Consider the following 17812-nt stretch of genomic DNA (forward strand, 5'->3'; position numbering starts at 1 on the left):
GTATGTGTGTGTGTGTGTGTGTGCGCATGCATGTATGTATTCAGATAAAGGAGAAAGAATGAATGTAAACATGACCCCATTTCTAAGAATTGGTGCCAACTTATGAACCTCTACAAAGACATAACAGTCAATAATTCCAGTACTCAATTTGAGTGAAAATTTACACCTGTTAAAATGCCCCTTTTCCATAATCCTTGATCTATATTCATCATACTCTATTTTGTTGTTGTTGTTGTTACTATTATTATAATCATAATCATTATTATTATTACTTTATTATTATTATTATTATTATTATTATTAAATATTTGTTAAATTCACATTCCTTGTGGCATGAAGGAGTTAGTTAATTGTTAACAATTACATAAGTCAGTAACACACAACTTGACATGAAAAACATGTGGAATGGTCAGCAATGGTTTTTGGAGAATATTTATCATGGGTTTGTTTCTGCTGTAGTAAAATCCATTGACATTGCAGTGGATGTGGTCTGAGAGTTGGGATTCGCTACTGAAGATGTCGATGTTGGAAAAATGGAAAGCGTCATTCCCTGGAGGTGACTGGTGGAGCTGTCTTCATAGGAATCGTCAATAGGTTCAGACTTAATGAACATCATTTGATCACTTTCAAATGTGTGTGGAATCTGCAAAAGCAATAAAGTGAACAGGAAATTTAAAATTGGGTTAAAAAGACATAATTAATACTATTATATATATATAATATTATACACACATGCATACGCACACACATATGTATGTATATAAATATGAGGGAACATTACTCAATGACATATAGTTTGTAACGTGAATGATTAACAGTTTATGTTGTTGCTATTGCATCAATACAGTTGCTTACACCTTGATTCAAGATCAATAATAGTTGTAAAAAGGTGAAAATATAAGAGTTCATATGATGCACATACAAGGAAAGCCTCCCTGAATTGTGGTTGAGAAGTTGGTCTTTAGTAAAAAAAGAAATCAAAGATTTCAGTAAAACAGAGGCAACAAGATTGCCAATTCCATTTGTAGGCTTTGATTTAGCCAGGATACTCTACAGGTGGCAAGAGTTTTAATTTTTAAGTTGTCAGATGTATTTTGATAATGAGATCATGTTATGTCTAACTGGACTTCTAAATGTATATGTGAATATCAGGTCTTAAAACAATTGGTAGTTTATCCATTATACGCTATGACAGAGTAGGAAAGACAGGCAATAATCTTTGGTTTGGCCACTTTTTATTTCACCTTTAGAGCTATCCCTAAAATATAGGGAACATCTGTAGTCTTTCAGCTTGTTAGAAATAGCTACCAAGTCTTATTTAGGTCACAACTTACCACCTTTATAAGAGAACACATTGAACAATGTAGTCTTAGATATACGATATACTATAATTGGAAAATAGATGGGATGATCACAACTAGAATGCTGTTGATTATAGATCTGTTCAATCAGAGATGGTCTGGGGTTAAACAAAAACAACACCATACATAAAATATATTTAAATGTTCTTATAATGAAGAATATATTTCATTACAATCATTTTTTAATGACAAAAATTGTAATTAAGCATATCTTGTTACTGATGTTTTTATGATTAAAGTTTAGATAGAAGATTATACAAAGAACTAATATTTGAAACTATATTGATTTTTTTTATGAATTCAATGTAGGCTTAAAAATGAAAAATGAAAAGAATACAATTATGAAAATCCAGTGCTGTATTTGAGACAAAATGAATTATAAAAAATAACAAGTAAATATCTTGCTTCAGTTTTGAACTATCACTCATAATCTCAAAAAAAAAAATTATTCTTTTAAAAATTAACTTAATGATTTATAAAGTCTTATGGTTAAAATTATGTCAGTGCAAAGTTACATGTAGAAAGATATTATTGAACTAGAAATGATGTCTCTTTTAAAAGGTCATTATATTATATATTTATTAGTCAAACTGAAAATATCTAACAGTTGAAGCTATTTATTTCAGCAACAAATTAAAGTCAGACTATAAAGGTCAGTAAAGCAAAATCTATTAAAAGAATAGGGCAACTAGGAAGGTAATGAAATAATAATAATAATACTAATAATAATAATAATAATAATAATAATAATAATTATTATTATTATTATCATTATTGCCTTTGCACAGCTTCTAACGCTAGAGATGTACTACAGTGTCAGCTGTTCACTACCAGTGAACTAAGGTAACACCACTTATTTTTCAAGCATCTTCTGGCGGATTCGAGCGGTTCCAAGCAGTGCTGTTTTCTGCACGCATTCCATCCTTATTGCAGCCCCTATTTGTTCCACGTACTTCTCGAGAGTTTTGCTTATCTCTGTTGCTTTTTGTTCTCCACATGATAACCTTGACCTTGGTACTTAGTAAAATAAAGCTGGGGTACTGACTAAAGGGAAAATCTCAAACAATCAATCACCTCCTCTTCATGGATGATTTGAAACTGTATGGCAAGGATGAGACACAAGTGAGTTTCTTGGTGAGCATGGTCTACTGTTTAGTGCTGATATTAGAATAGAATTTGGACTCAAGAAGTGTAGAATAATCAACCTAAAAAGAGGCAAGGTACAATCTTTAGCAGGGACAGAATTACCAAATAGAGACTTGATTAAACAAATTGAAACAGAAGGCTACAAATACCTTGGTGTACTAGAGTTCAATGAAATAATGAGAAGGAAATGAAAGAGCAACTGAGGAAGGCTAAGCGATTTCCAAAGACTAAGGTTGGTGTGGTGCTCAAAATTGACTGGATGGAATAAAATCCAAGCAGTTAATACATGTGCGGTAACATCACTTTGGTATGGAGTCAAAGTTGTAAAATGGCAAAAGAGAAAAGTGGTGAAAATGGATATGAAGACCAGAAAAATGTTGATAGTACACAGAGCCTTCCATCCTAAGAGTGACACCAATGGGCTGTATTTGTCCAGAAGAAAGGGTGGGAGAGGTTTGATCAGTTGCCAGGAAAGCAGAGGAAAACAGCGTAGGGTGGTGTATAAAAAATGCTATAGAGCCATTGTCGAAAGATATGAAGAAGGCTGCCATCATCAAAACTGAAAATTGTGTAATGAAAGAAAAATTTAAAGAAGAAATGAACACACACAAAAAAAAGAAAATGCATGGAAGGAATAAAAAAAATGTATGGTGAGTTTGCAAGAGATGTGAATGTCAAGACAGATACAGAGGACCAGTGGCTATGGATGAGGAGAAATGACCTGAAGATAGAGACAGCAGCAGCTCAAGAACAAGTGTTAAGGACTAACTATGTGAAGTGTAGAATAGACAATGCTGCCAACAGTGACAAATGCAGAAAGTGTGGTGAGATAGATGAGATGGTAAGACACATCATTAGCAAATGCCTGAAATTGACACAACATGAATACAAAAGTCACCATGACAATATGGCAAGAATGATCCATTGGGAGCTACGTGGAAATCATGGCTAACAAAGAGCAAAGATGTGGTATGAGAAGACCCCGGAAGGAGTCACTAAGAATGAGAATTGCAAAATCCTGTGGGATGCAATAATTCAGTGCAATCACCTGACCAGACATCAGAAGCCGGACATTGTTGTGGTGAATAAAAAAGAAAGAACATGCATGATAATCAACATAGTATGTCCTGGTGACAACAGGATCAATGTGAGAGAAGAAGAAAAAATAAACAACTATGATGATTTGAAGTGGAAAATACACAGGTTGTGGTCAATGTGGAGATTAGATGTGATACCAATAGTAATTGGCACACTTGGAAGTATCAGCACTCAACTATCAACTTGACTGAAAAAATTTGTGCAAGTGTGAAGGTAGAACACCTACAAAAATCAGTATTGCTTGGAACTACAAGAATTCTTTGCAGGGTTCTCAAAACATGACCAGTAAACAAGTGTCCCCTCAGTCTGCTGGCTGTGGACAGCTGACACTTCCCAATATACCCAGTAAAATAAACTGTGACTTTTCATTACATGATATTGATGATGATGATGATGATGATGATGATGATGATGATGATGATGATGATGATGATAATAATAATAATAATAAATAAATAAATGCCCTGATGCAGTACCAGGCAGTGGCTCTCATGGTTTCTGATCTTAATTGATTGGAAGTGTTATCATGTACGTTGTTTTGTCTTGGTATAAAAGATGGGCTACAGCAAATATTCTGCTTAATACCACAAATTTGCTTGTCAGTTGTTTGACCTTAACCAGTTGAGCATGTCCCTTGGTGGCTGACGATATGTGCATCTCTGATCATGAGCAGAAGTAGTGGGGGAGCATCATAGCCATGTGTTAAGAGGAGTTCTTTGGGGTTTGAATAATTCACCTTTGGAAACATGGGTGTTTTGCTCAACATCCTTAAACAAACCTTATTCAGGGACCTTTTGAGCGGGATGGGCTACTCGACCTGAAAAAAATTCTAACTGGGCCCCACCTGTGAGGTCATGCGCTGTTTATCTTGATATGAGATCACCATGTCACGCACATATGGTTGTGATGCATGTGTCTGGTGTACCCTTATCAGACGGGTAGTCATGATGGGTATATTGGGCTTTGTATATTTTACCCCAGTGTCACTTTGATGACATGCACTGCTCTCTCACTCAATAATAATAATAATAATAATAATAATAATAATAATAATAATAATAACAACAACAATAATAATAATAATAATAATAATAATGGTTTCAAATTTTGCCATGAGAACAGCCATTTTGGAAGAGGGGATGAGTCCATTACATTGACCCCAGTGTTCAACTGGTACTTACTTTATCAACCCCAAAAGGATGAAAGGCAAAGTTGACCTCGGCAGAATTTGAACTCAAAATGCTAAGACAGATGAAACGAGTTAAGCATTTTGTACAGCATGCTAACGATTCTGCCAGCTCACTGCCTTTATACTACTACTACTACTACTACTACTACTACTACTAATAATAATAATAATAATAATAATAATTCAAATTTTGGTACAGGGCCAGCAGTTTTTTGAGGGGAGGGGACAAGTTGATTACATCAAACCCAGCACAGAACTAGTTCTTATTTCATCAACCTTGAAAAGATTAAGGGCAAAGGCAACCCCAAGGGAATTTGAATACAGAATGTGAAGATGAATGAAATACCATATTAAGCTTTTTGTCCAATGCAATAATAATTGTCAGCTTGCCACCTTTCTAATAATGATGATAAATTCAAATTTATAATAATATAAGAAAATATAATAAATTTTACTTTAATTTTGTAAGATAAATGACTGCATTAAAAGCTTAAGGCCAGTTCCAACCTTTGGCAGAGAAATCTGTTATATATATATATATATATATATATATACGTAATTCATGAACTAAATGTGAGATACAAGCCAAAGACAAGAAGTTACTAAATTTGTTGAAATAATTTACTGTCTTCATGATAGGAAGAAGACAGTAGCTATATCACATGAATGGGTATGTTTTTCTTTTCTTTTTTAAGATTTAGGAATATACCAGCTTCTATATACATCTGAAAAAAGTAAAAAAAAGAAAAAAAAAGAAAAAATAACTGAATATCAGGAACTGGACTAATTGACTATAATGCAGTAGATTGGTAGAAGGTCTATGTCAGCCATTCTGTGTCCTTAAACAAGTCTCATTATTCTACTTACTTTGCATTGTCAGAAATAAACATGTTTAATACCAATCTTAGGAGGATTGTCTAGTTTTGTAAAACTTTGTTGTAACATTGATTTGTAAATAATCAAAATCTACACAGCCATAACATTTATAATGGTTTCAAATTTTGGCACAAGGTAAACAATTTAGTAGATAAGTCTATTACACTGACTGCAGTAGCATTTGAACTCAGAATGTAAAGCTGGAAGAAATGCTGCTAAGTATGTTGTCTGGCATGCTAATGGTTCTGCCAGCTCACTGTCCAAACTATTAATATAGTATTTATAATAATAAGAAAAAAATTTTTTTAAACACAAAGTAATCCTAAAATTCTTCAAGTGCCGATGGACTGGCTCCTGCGCGGGTGGCATGTAAAATACACCATTTCAAGCGTGGCCGTCGCCAGTACCACCTGACTGGCCCTCGTGCCAGTGGCACATAAAGCACCCACTACACTCTCGGAGTGGTTGGCGTTAGGAAGGGCATCCAGCTGTAGAAACTCTGCCAAATCAGATTGGAGCCTGGTGTCGCCTCCTGGTCCACCAGTCCTCAGTCAAATTATCCAACCCATGCTAGCATGGAAAGCGGACGTTAAACGACGACAACGAACTCCATATGACAATAGTCTTGATCTCTGAGAAAATGTTAAAATCAGTCACTCTAGAAACAACTGTAAAGCTCCAAGACTCTGGTTTACAAATCTGCTGTCTTCTCACTGAACTTCTTCTGCTGTTATTAAAGTAAACACAGATTCCTTGAGCTGGCTCATCTTGTGTCAGTTGTACTTAGGTCTCACTGATACATTCATCATTCCACTTCTCATTTCTCATAAGGTTCACCTTATTCACTGGTTTCTACTCTACTCATTACCATTAACCATTAACCATTACCATTAACCATTTGCCCCCAACCCTTTCTCCTTAAAATGTTGGTCCTCTGATGCTCTCTCCTAGCTCAAGTTTTTCCTGCTGTTATTGGCTTACAATTTTTCAAGTAGGACATCAATTGAGTAGATCTCACAGCTCTCAGGGAGCCACCAAAGGTCATCAGTACAACTCCTTATTCCAGACAAACTCATTAAAAAATAAATCTTAAAACTGAAATTAATTTATTCTTGTAAAAAAGAGATAGTTAAGTAATGGTTTAATGATGAAAGAGAATTCAACGTCAATGGAAATTAAAAGATTTCTTTAGATATTCAAATGGATCAATCATTCATTTTAGTAACTAATCAACTTCTGGAATCTTTAATGTGAATTTATTTGGAATATCAATAATTTTTACTGAATTTTGTCAAGAGTATGTGTCTCTATAGAATTCATTCAAAGATATATCCAGTATATAAATTGATGTATGTTTTACAAATTAGATATGCAAATATCTCATAAACTGTTTTACATAAATATGTAAAATGATATGTTTGCATATCACAGAAAAGTAAAATAAGAACTTGATTTGAATAAATCATGAACTTATGGTAAACACACCAATGCACATCAAATCAAAACTAATACAAAGTAGAATTGAAAATCCAGCTGCAAAATAATTGTGAATTACCATGGAGATAAAGAAAATAAAAAAGGAAATTAATAGAAGACTAGATTTGGTTAAATTTAATAATGGTTTCAAATTTTGGCACAAGGTCAGCAACTTCAGGGGAGGGGGTTAAGTTGATTACGTTGACCCCAGTGCTCAATTAGTACTTATCAATCCCAGCAGCATTTGAACTCAGAATGTAAAAGCAGGTGAAATGCTGCTAAGCATTTTGCCCAGTGCGCTAACAATTCTGTCAGCTTGCTGCCATAAGTTAAATCCAATACTGACTTCTAACACTGACACAAGGACACAAATTTCTTGGGAAGACATAGTCAATTAAATCACATTTCAATACTGGGCTGGTACTTCATTTTATCACCCACAGAAGGGTGAAAGATAAAGTTAATCATTGCAACATTTGAACTCAGAATATAAGGGTTGAAACTAAATACTGCAAAGCATTATGTTTAACACACTACTGATTCAGTCAGTCCACTGCCCTTGTTAAATTCAACAAATATTAAAAAGAAGAAAGAAAAGAAATTCTTACCTGTCTTGTGAAGTTTTTCATAAAATCTACACCAAAATATACTGTAGTGAAAAGGTTAAGGAATCCAATACAATTTATAAACGAACATTACAAGAACCATTAAAATAATGGAATGATTTCAATATATTAAATTGAAATAAAAACAAAATGTTGTCATCTTGTAAATATCAAATCACTTGTTCATTTGTTTTGCATCTGTTTTTCCCATGCTGGTATGGGCAGGATGAATATACTATTCAGGCATTGTTTTATAGTCAGATACAGTTCTTCGTGCTAACCCTTTCTTGCTTTTCAAGTAAGGAATTTTTTACTGTACATAGCTTCAAAGGTACAAAGCATGTAGGTGATCTATAGACAGGAGAAATACCAACAGAATGTCACATAAATGGCCATGCATGCATGCGAGTGCCCATGTGCACACACACTCTACGATAAGTTTCTTTCAGTTTCTTATTTCTTTACTGCCCGCAAGGGGCTACACACAGAGGGGACAAACAAATGGATTAAGTTGATTAGATCGACCCCAGTGCGTAACTGGTACTTAATTTATCGACCCCGAAAGGATGAACGGCAAAGTCGACCTCGGCGGAATTTGAACTCAGAACGTAGCAGCAAACGAAATACCGCAAAGCATTTCGCCCGGTGGGGTAACATTTCTGCTAGCTCGCCGCCTTCAGTTTCTTTCAGTTTCTGTCTACCAAATCCACTCACAAGGCTTTGATTGATCTGAGATGCTTCAGTAGAAAACACTTGCCCAAGGTTTCACACAGTGAGACTGAACCCGAAACCATGTGGTTGAGAAGCCATCTTCTTAACCTTACAATCAGGCTTATACTCCTTGATAAGAAATGTTTTAATGCAATAAAGACCTAAAATTTAATGTTTCTCTCTGGTCCCAGTCAAACATAAAATCTGTTGTCAAAAATTCCCATCTATCTGGCTCAAAATCTCTCTCTCTCTCTCTCTCTCTCTATCTATCTATCTCTCTCTCTCTCTCTCTCTATCTATCTATCTCTCTCTCTCAGAGATCTTTTATTTCCTCAACTATTCTCAACTCCTTTGTACATCTTTTAAACAAGACAAAAACTCTGTAATGCTGAATAAGTTAAAATTCTTTCTTCAGAAAAATGCAAACAAGAGACAAAACAGTTTTCTTCATTTAAATCATAATTTATGGAAAGTAGATAATGGTTCCCAAAGTGGGCGGTATTGCCCCCTGGGGGCAGTGGAAAGTTCCAAGGGGGCATTGAAGAAAAGTGGGGTGATAATGGGGTAGTGATTCATGTAAAAAGTGGGACAATAATGGCGTAGTGATTCATGTAAAAACAACAAAATAATGGGTTCATTAGGTTAAGTTTCATTTGTGAAATACAGTTGCTTTCAATTTGATTCAGAAAGAGGTCTATGTTTGTGATGGTTAGTTGGGGTGGGGGTGCTAGGAATGTGACCTGGGTGTCAAGGGGGCAGCAGCCTGAAAATGTTTAGGAACCACTGATCTAGATTCACAGTTTTTCAGAGTCAATGATACACTTTTATTATATAAAAAATCTCCAGTATACCTGGACTATAACAGCACTATAGATACATCAGATGTAAACCTGTTAGCATATAACTGTCAATCAGTTTTACATAGTGGCACAATGCATTATATAAACAAAGTATATTTGAGAGAAGACAGATAGGTAAATACAGAACCAGTATGAACATGGAAACTCTTCATATTATCAAATAAAATATAATTTCACAATAGCTAAATATAGAAAGGATATGTCTTAAACTTCCCTTTTCTCTTCATATGAATACTAGGGAACAAAAACCGCATTGCTCGATTGCACTGCACACCCCAATATTGTACACCAGGTTCCTCAATTTTCTGTCCTAATAATTGAAGGACCTCATCACGTGAGATGCCCATGTCAAAGTCACCAGTCCAGAAAACAAGTTCTATAAAATAAATCACAATATATTAGAAAACAATTTTAAATATGTACTCAGTGTGTGTACATGCATAGGTATGAAGAGGTATTTACATATCTGTAGTCAGTCCAACTTTATATATGAAAATAACAGTGAAACATTTTCTAAAATGCATAATAGAATGTAAAGCTATTACCAGAATATATCATACTGAAGACATCTTTTGAGGGTAATTTAACCTGGCATAATGCATCCACATTACAGGTTACTGAATACGGATAGAAATGGCAGCTTTGATTTGAAATGAAATAACTCAACCAGGGATCAAACCTACTCACATATTCAGCAAGCAAAGAGCTTATATTTATGCCAAAACACTTACACGTGTGTGTGTGTGTGTGTGTGTGTGTGTGAGTGTGTGCATACATGCGTACATGTGTGTGCAGCCCCTCAGCTTACCAGCCCTGGTCAAACCAGCCAACCCATGCCAGCATGGACAATGAATGTTAAATGATGATGATATATCTAATCTGATCTAATCTAATAATATATAAAACAGATGTGTGCATATTCACTTTTCACGCGAAAATGGCTTCACCAATTGCTTCATATTTGTGATGCATGAATAATTTGACCTCAGACAAATAATAGGCTGTTCATTTGATTTTTTTTATAAAAAATTATTAAAAATAAAAAAATATTGCTTTTTTATATTACATTCACGTCTTTGAAAGTTTTTAAAATATTTACTTTCAGTTTTCTAGCGTCAGTGACATTACATATCTCTTTATGTGTATCTCTCTATCCATCTCTATCTCTTGTAACATATCTCTCTATCTATATCTCTTGTTTTCACTTTCATTTTTCAAACATTCTTTTCACTTTCAGTTTTCATACGCCACTGTTTAACTTCCATGTTATTGTTTTCACTGTAAGTCTAAGTTTCCAATCGCTATTTACAAACAAACAACGACAAATTACTGACAGAAAGAAGTTCACAATTACTGATGTAAGTAATTTCATAATTTACTGACAGAAGTATCTTCATAAATTTCATTTCAATCCCTATGGTTTTGTGTTTTTCTGTTGTTGACAGTTTCTTTCTGGTTCCTTCGATACTGGCTCTTAGGTTCACTAAGTGACAAATTTCACTTCAACCCGTACAATACTTTATTTTCCATTAAAATTTCTTATTTTCTTTCTGCTCGTCATATTGAGAAACATAATTTCTATTACCAAGTTATTTTCATTGTTTACTATCTTCTGCACTTATGTATTTCTGTATACATGTATAACCATACCTAGAAGGAAAGTGTCAATTTTGTCGGCATAATTACAGATTTCTGCCAACCCCCATTTTTGGATGATCATAACTTTCAGAAAAATGGAAGATGATGCAAACTGGGATGCCACTCTTACAGAGGCACAAATGTGCAAGTCTCCTATGCAACTGAGAAATCTCTTCTTCATCATGCAGCTTGATGGGTGAGAATGTCTTTATTCCAAGGATACATCTCATCTCAAATGATCTCTCCTTTCAGTTCAAGAGACTGCAGTTTCCTGTTAAACTTAGCTTTGTAATGTCTATCAACAAAGCACAAGGTCAATCTCTAAAGGTGGTAGGACTTAACCTCCTTCAACCTTGTCTCTCACATGGTCAGCTGTATGTTGGATGTTCTAGAGTTGGAGATGAAAAGAACCTCTACATTCTCAGTGATAAACATGGCAAGACAGAAAACAGTGTATGAAGAAGCACTTACATGAATAGTAGGTCCATATTATATACAGAAGTGTAAAACCATTGAGTGTTAAAGTATTACTATTACACTTTCCCTTTTCGACTGTCATGCATGAATGTATATCTGTGTGTATAAAAGTGAAACAATAATGTGATATATTCGCTGTCTGTTTGTGTGTGTGTACTCTATGCACAGCCTTTCATTGGTTATAATCTGTACCTGTTTTTTGGTTACAAAATAATTTAGACAAATGTGTATTTACTTTATATACATATGTGAGTTGAAAACTTTCTTTTCCCATTTCACTTAATGTCTATGTTCCATGTTGGGATGGGTTGTAGAGTCACATAAAAAGTTGGTATCTCAGCTACTAGCAGTTGAGACCTGCATAAACTAGACGGCATTTTAAAATTTCATTATTTTCTTTAACCTGGGCAACGCCGAGTATTTCTGCTAGTATACATATACATATACATATATATATATATATATATATATATATATATATATTCCATCAAAAACTATGTATTTACTTCAGAATAATTCTATAGTTTATGGAAGCATGAATACATTAATTATATATAAGAAAGAAAGAAGGGTATATTTTAAGGGATAAAAGATTTATAAGGACCTATGATGATTAATGGGTGATGATGACAGTGATTTATCTCTAGACATATTTTTATGAAAATCAACAGGGAAAATATAGTTTCATTAAAAAATCTTATTGGTTGAATTAGCTTTTCATTTTTCAAGGTTCAATGATAAATGTCTAAAGAAGAGAGAGAGTTAAAGCCAATTAGCACAATTTTAACTCTAGTCATAAGTACTGAGTTGTGTCTGAAAGCAAAACTTTGTTATTCTTCATATTTCAATTAAACTGCACCAATTAAATAGAGTTTGATTACATTCAATCTACCCTACCATCCTAACCAAATCATTTTCAGAATTACTGAAGCCATTGTTATTGTTTCCCCCTCTTTAAACTAACTACAAAACTAACACAGGCAACAAAATACCTCTTTCCTTAATTAAGGTGATTAAGGAAGAATTATTGGCACCCTCGATTTAGTATATTCATTCTATGTTATGCACACTAGTATTTTAAGCTAATGCTGTTTCAACTGTGTACATCAATTTAATTCTAGCCTGGTTGGCTTCCGCACAAATCAACAAATGTTTTTTTTTACCACTTTCTATATTGAAGCAAGCATTTTGTGCTTGACTCAGAGTGTCCAGAGTATTCATCACTGAGGAGACCAACCCAGGTTGAAACACTGTGTCTGATGATCCACTGGCATCATGAGCAAAGCTCCATGTTTTTTTTAACAAACAAATCACTTTGAAAAATTTCTCTGAGACAAATTATTACAATTATTGTCATTTCCATCTGTGTGTACATATAAGCATATATATCACTGTATCACTTTATCGACCTGATTATTGGATGTTGTTATAAACAAACGTTTCTTCATATTGTTAGATATCATGATATCTATACAGATAGATGTATATATTCATGTAAATGTATGCACATGCACACTCCAATATTTTAATTTACTGTGGCTTCAAGTGTGTATATTTGATACAGCATGGTATTAGTGCTAGGAAACAAATCAGTAAGTTTTTTAATTCGTAAGTCTGATGTGGCTTTTATTTTGTCGAAATTTTTTTTCTAACAAAGGAGAAAATGAAAATAGAAATTTAAGAAAATAAGAATATATATTTATATATATATATATATATATATATATATATATAATAGTACCTGGAAGAAATTGCAGAATCTTCTCCAGATCTTGAGAAAGATCTCTCAGTGGCTGATAAGTCACATTCTCAGAATCGCTTAGTTCTTCTTGTTCTTGCAATTGCTCTATAAGAGCCACACCAAAATAGTACGTTGTCAGCACGTTAAGGAGAATTAGATCAATAATCATTGGGAAAAAAATAGTGGAATCAAGAAAGAAGGTTTTGATATAAAAGATTCAAACATCAATAATGTCCCTGATCCCACGGTGTTTTTCTTTTTTAGCTCTTGTAACTTATCTCTTCCTGCAATGCTTCTTTAGATAATAGCACTTAACAAAATCAATCATCTACATGTAAAACTATGATCATGTTTTGAATATAAATTAGTCCAAAGAACGTACTACAAACAGAAATTTCTGGAACACTGAGCCTGAACCATAAACTTCATTATGGCAATGCAGCAGTAGTGGTAGTGGTGGTGAGGATCATTTAGAAAATTAGGTCAACTGACCAAGTTGTAGCTGTGACCATTATTGTAGGAAACTATGGTATTTATACATCATTTATGCATCAGCAATGTTAAAGATAACATCAAGGGACAGTTAATAAGTGTCAAATTAAATACCAAGCTTAAAAATTTAATTCGTGGAATCATTAGAGGAATAAATGACACAAAAATATATAGACAAATACATCCATTTTCTTTGCAACTATCACAGAAGCATACATGTAATTCAGTCAGTATAGGTCCAAGTATGGCAGCATGGTAAGAAGTTTGCTTCCCAACCACATGGTTCTGGGTTGAGTCCCACTGCATGGTACCTTGGGTAAGTGTCTTCTACTATAGCTTTGAGCCAACCAAAGCCTTGTGAATGGATTTGGTAGACGGAAACTGAAAGAAGCCCTTCATATATAATATATGATATAATATATATATATATATATATATATATATATATATATATATATATATATATATATATATATATTATATATATATATATAATGTAAGTGTATATTTTTGATAGAATGCTGGTGCATTAAAAGAGAATTTAGGCATAGGAAGAATTAGATGCAAAGTGCAAGAGAGAAGACTATGGTGATTTGGTCATGTGATGCGGATGGATGCTGACAGGTTCATAAAAAAAAGTGTCAGTCTCTCAAAGTGTCTGAAACATGTGGAAGAGGGAAACCCAGGAAGACAGGGGACAAAGTACTGAAGGACAACCTCGGGATGCTGAACCTTTCATAGACAGATAGATATATATGTGTGTCTATATGTCTGTTTTTGCTCACCTACCACTGCTTGACAACTGGTGTTGGTGTTTATTTCCCTGTAACTTAGCAGTTTGGCAAAAGAGAAAGAAAGAATAAATACCAAGCTAAAAAAAAAAGTATTGGAATCAATTCATTCAGCAAAAAGTTTTACAAAGCAGCACCTCAGCACATATGCACACACACACACATGGCTGTGTTGCAAAAAGTTTGCTTCCGAGCCATATGGTTCCTGGTTCAGTCCTCCATGACACCTGAAGCAAATGTCTTCTACTACAGCCCTGGGCCAACCAAAGTGTTCTGAGTGAATTTAGTAGACAGAAACTGAAAGAAACCCGAGTGTAAGTGTCCTGAGAGAAATGTTGGACATAAGAAGCATCAGATGTGGTGTGCAAGAGAGATGACTGTGCTGGTACGGCCATGTATTGTGTATGGATGAGGAGATCTGTATGAAGAAGTGTCACTCCCTAAGAGTGGAAGGAACCCGTGGAAGAAGGAGACCTAAGAAGACATGGGACGAGGTGGTGAAGCATGACCCTTGAACGTTGGGCCTCACAGAGGCAATGACGAAAGACCGAGACCTCTGAAGATATGTTGACCTTTGGATTGTCGGGCAACATGCCATGCTTGAGGAGACCTATTGAGTCAAGTAAATCAAAATCAAAATCTAAATCAAAACCAAGTCACAATCAAATGGAAATTGTAGTTGTGACTGATGCCAGTGCCACCTGACTGGCTCCCATGCTGGTGGCACGCAATAAGCACCATTCATGTGTGGGTCATTGCCAGTGCTGCCTGACTGGCTCCCCATGCCAGTGGCACATATAAACACCGTCTGAACCTGGTCGATGCCAGCCCCCTCACCCCGACTGGCTCCTGTGGTGGTGGCACATAAAAAGCACATTCTGAGCATGGTAGATGCCAGTGCCACCTGACTGCTTCCCATGCAGGTGCCACATAAAAAGCACCCACTACACTCTCGGAGTGTTTGGCGTTAGAAAAGGCATCCAGCTGTAGAAACATTACCAGATCAGATTGGGGCCTGGTGAGACCTCCTGGCTTGCCAGTCTCCAGTCAAACCGCCCAGTCCATGCCAGCATGGGAAATGGACGTTAAATGATGATGATGATGATGATGAATGTCATGATAAAAATATAAACTAATTCTTCTGTTTTGTTCAGCCTGTGTGTGTGTGCGTGCGTGTCTTTATACTTTCTGGTAATTGCTCAGCTACAGATAGTGTTACTGCTGTCATTTTGCCTGTCAGCAAATAATGCACTGTCCTTGTGCCTTCAAAGATATGAAATAAGACATCCTCTACTTGATAATTAGGGAAGGGTTAATGACAGGAAGTAGGACATCTGGCTGTAAAACAATACTTCAACTATCTATCTGGAAAATCGATTTAAAAGCAAACTAATGAATACACACACACACATGCCCTGCTGCATGGGTAATGTCAGTGTGCATGCACAACATGTGAATGACTTAAGAAGAAAACTGGGTGTAAGAGGCATCAGATGCTGTGTGCAAAAGAGAAGACTGCACTGGTTTGGTCATGTGATACAAAAATTAATAAGGTAACTAGCAATTTCAACAACCTGTAGCTACTATATACAAAACATGTTTGTGCAGACACAGAGTGAATAGGATGGACTGACATTAGACACGCCCAAAACCCTGTCAAAGCTATGATATATGGGAGCCTATTCCTGTTCATAGATCACATTGAAGTAATAAAGTTTCAACCTACAAGTATACATATGAAATGCAATACAGTGCAAAGTATCAAAAACAAAAGTAGAATCCCTGAACAACAGGTGGTAATATACACACCTGAAGTGGACACAATGCAAACAGCTTTCTGATACCATGAAACAATCAACAGATTTCAGCAATAGAGTAACAAAAGAATTTCTTAAACTGCATTTAGGTGGTGGAACAGGTGCCCTAGATACAACAGACACAAAGCCACGTACTTCAGCGCACAAGGTTACTTCAACTGTTGAACTCAGGATATTGACTCCATACACAACATCCTAATATTAAATGAACTATACTTTTAAATATCTGAGGGTTTTTTCCATGACTAACTAGAGTAAATTAGCTCCTGTCTCTACCTGAAAGATCTTGTCACATGCAAGGAGGTGATATGCAGAGAACATACAGAAACAGATCAGCTAACAAACACATCAGATGTAGAACTATACATATTAAAATATGTCTGCTTTTGTTTTGATAAGAAAGTAAGAAACTACATGGAGCTGCTATGTATTTGCATGAAGATATAATATCAAAAGCAGTGTTGCCACACTCAAACACTGTTTGTGACACAAAGAAAAATTTAACATGGTTATGCAAAAAACATAACACACAACACATTGCCCACAAGATATCTTAAACAATAGCACAAAATTTGAGGAAAGTTTTAGACAGGAGCAGCAATAACTAGTTTGAATCAACATGCCAATGAATTCATATTGAGTGGCTTTAATATTTCAAACCTCAAGTAGACAAAAGGTTATATTCTCTTGAGAAAACAACAGCATGACTGTAGGTCAGCTGTTTCTGCTTAACCTCATGGGCATGATGTCCAAATATGTTACTATATAAGAGATCCCTGATGTTCAATTAATGCAAAAATGATCCACAATATTTTGTTGTATCTTGGGAGGGTCATTATACCAACAATAAATACATGCACTGGTTCTATTTCACTTCTGTATTATATGTCAATTGTTAATTATCTTACCATTTAACTAGCTGATATTTTTGATTAATCATTTAGTTCACTGATCAATCAGTTAGGTTTGTCAAAGTCCTTTTGCTACCATTCACAATCTCATCAATGACATTCCCTCTTTACTCCATGTCTGCTTCACCTGCTGAGGTTGCAAATGGTAACAAAGAGACTTTGACAAACTTAACTGATTTACTGATTAGCTGAATGATCATAAAACAACTGATTAGTAAATTGGTTAAATAGTTAACCAATTGTCAAATAAAAAACAAAGAAGTGAAATATAACTAGTGCATGTATTTCCTATTGACATAATGACCCTCCCAAGATACAGCAAAATAGGTCTCAACCCACAATTTCACAACAAGATTCTTGCAAACCAAACACAAAAATGAAAATGATCCTCAATATGTCTTGCATAATATTTATTCTCTGACTATATTGTAGTAAAATTGATAATGTTTGGTCCAAAGAAACTTTTGGCTCAGCACCTAACAAAAATGCGCTCAATCATGTCTAACAAATATCAACAAGGTTTAATGAAAACCAATTCAACAGAATCTTGATTCATGTATGTGACTGTAAATTCTATACACTTAAGAATGTTTCAAATATCTTTATAATTTGTGTTAGAGAAT

General features: G+C 34.8%; 1 protein-coding gene across 3 annotated transcripts in view; it reads right to left on the reverse strand.

Annotated features, from left to right (window-relative positions):
• Positions 1-272: 272 nt before the first annotated feature.
• The window catches only part of LOC106884427 (uncharacterized), a 111288-nt gene continuing 93748 nt past the window's right edge, over positions 273-17812 (reverse strand). For all 3 annotated transcript variants that reach the window (XM_089361709.1, XM_089361711.1, XM_089361718.1), the window contains exons 4-7: positions 13179-13312; positions 9524-9698; positions 7755-7800; positions 273-643 (exon numbers count right to left, since the gene is read on the reverse strand). In XM_089361709.1, coding sequence (XP_089217835.1) covers positions 437-643; positions 7755-7800; positions 9524-9698; positions 13179-13312 — 562 coding nt within the window. In that variant the 3' untranslated portion in view covers positions 273-436. The remainder of the gene's footprint in view (positions 644-7754; positions 7801-9523; positions 9699-13178; positions 13313-17812) is intronic.

The sequence above is a fragment of the Octopus bimaculoides genome, chromosome 1 (genome assembly GCF_046866305.1).
Source record: "Octopus bimaculoides isolate indiv1 chromosome 1, ASM4686630v1, whole genome shotgun sequence".
In the NCBI taxonomy this organism is placed as follows: Eukaryota; Metazoa; Mollusca; class Cephalopoda; order Octopoda; family Octopodidae; genus Octopus; species Octopus bimaculoides.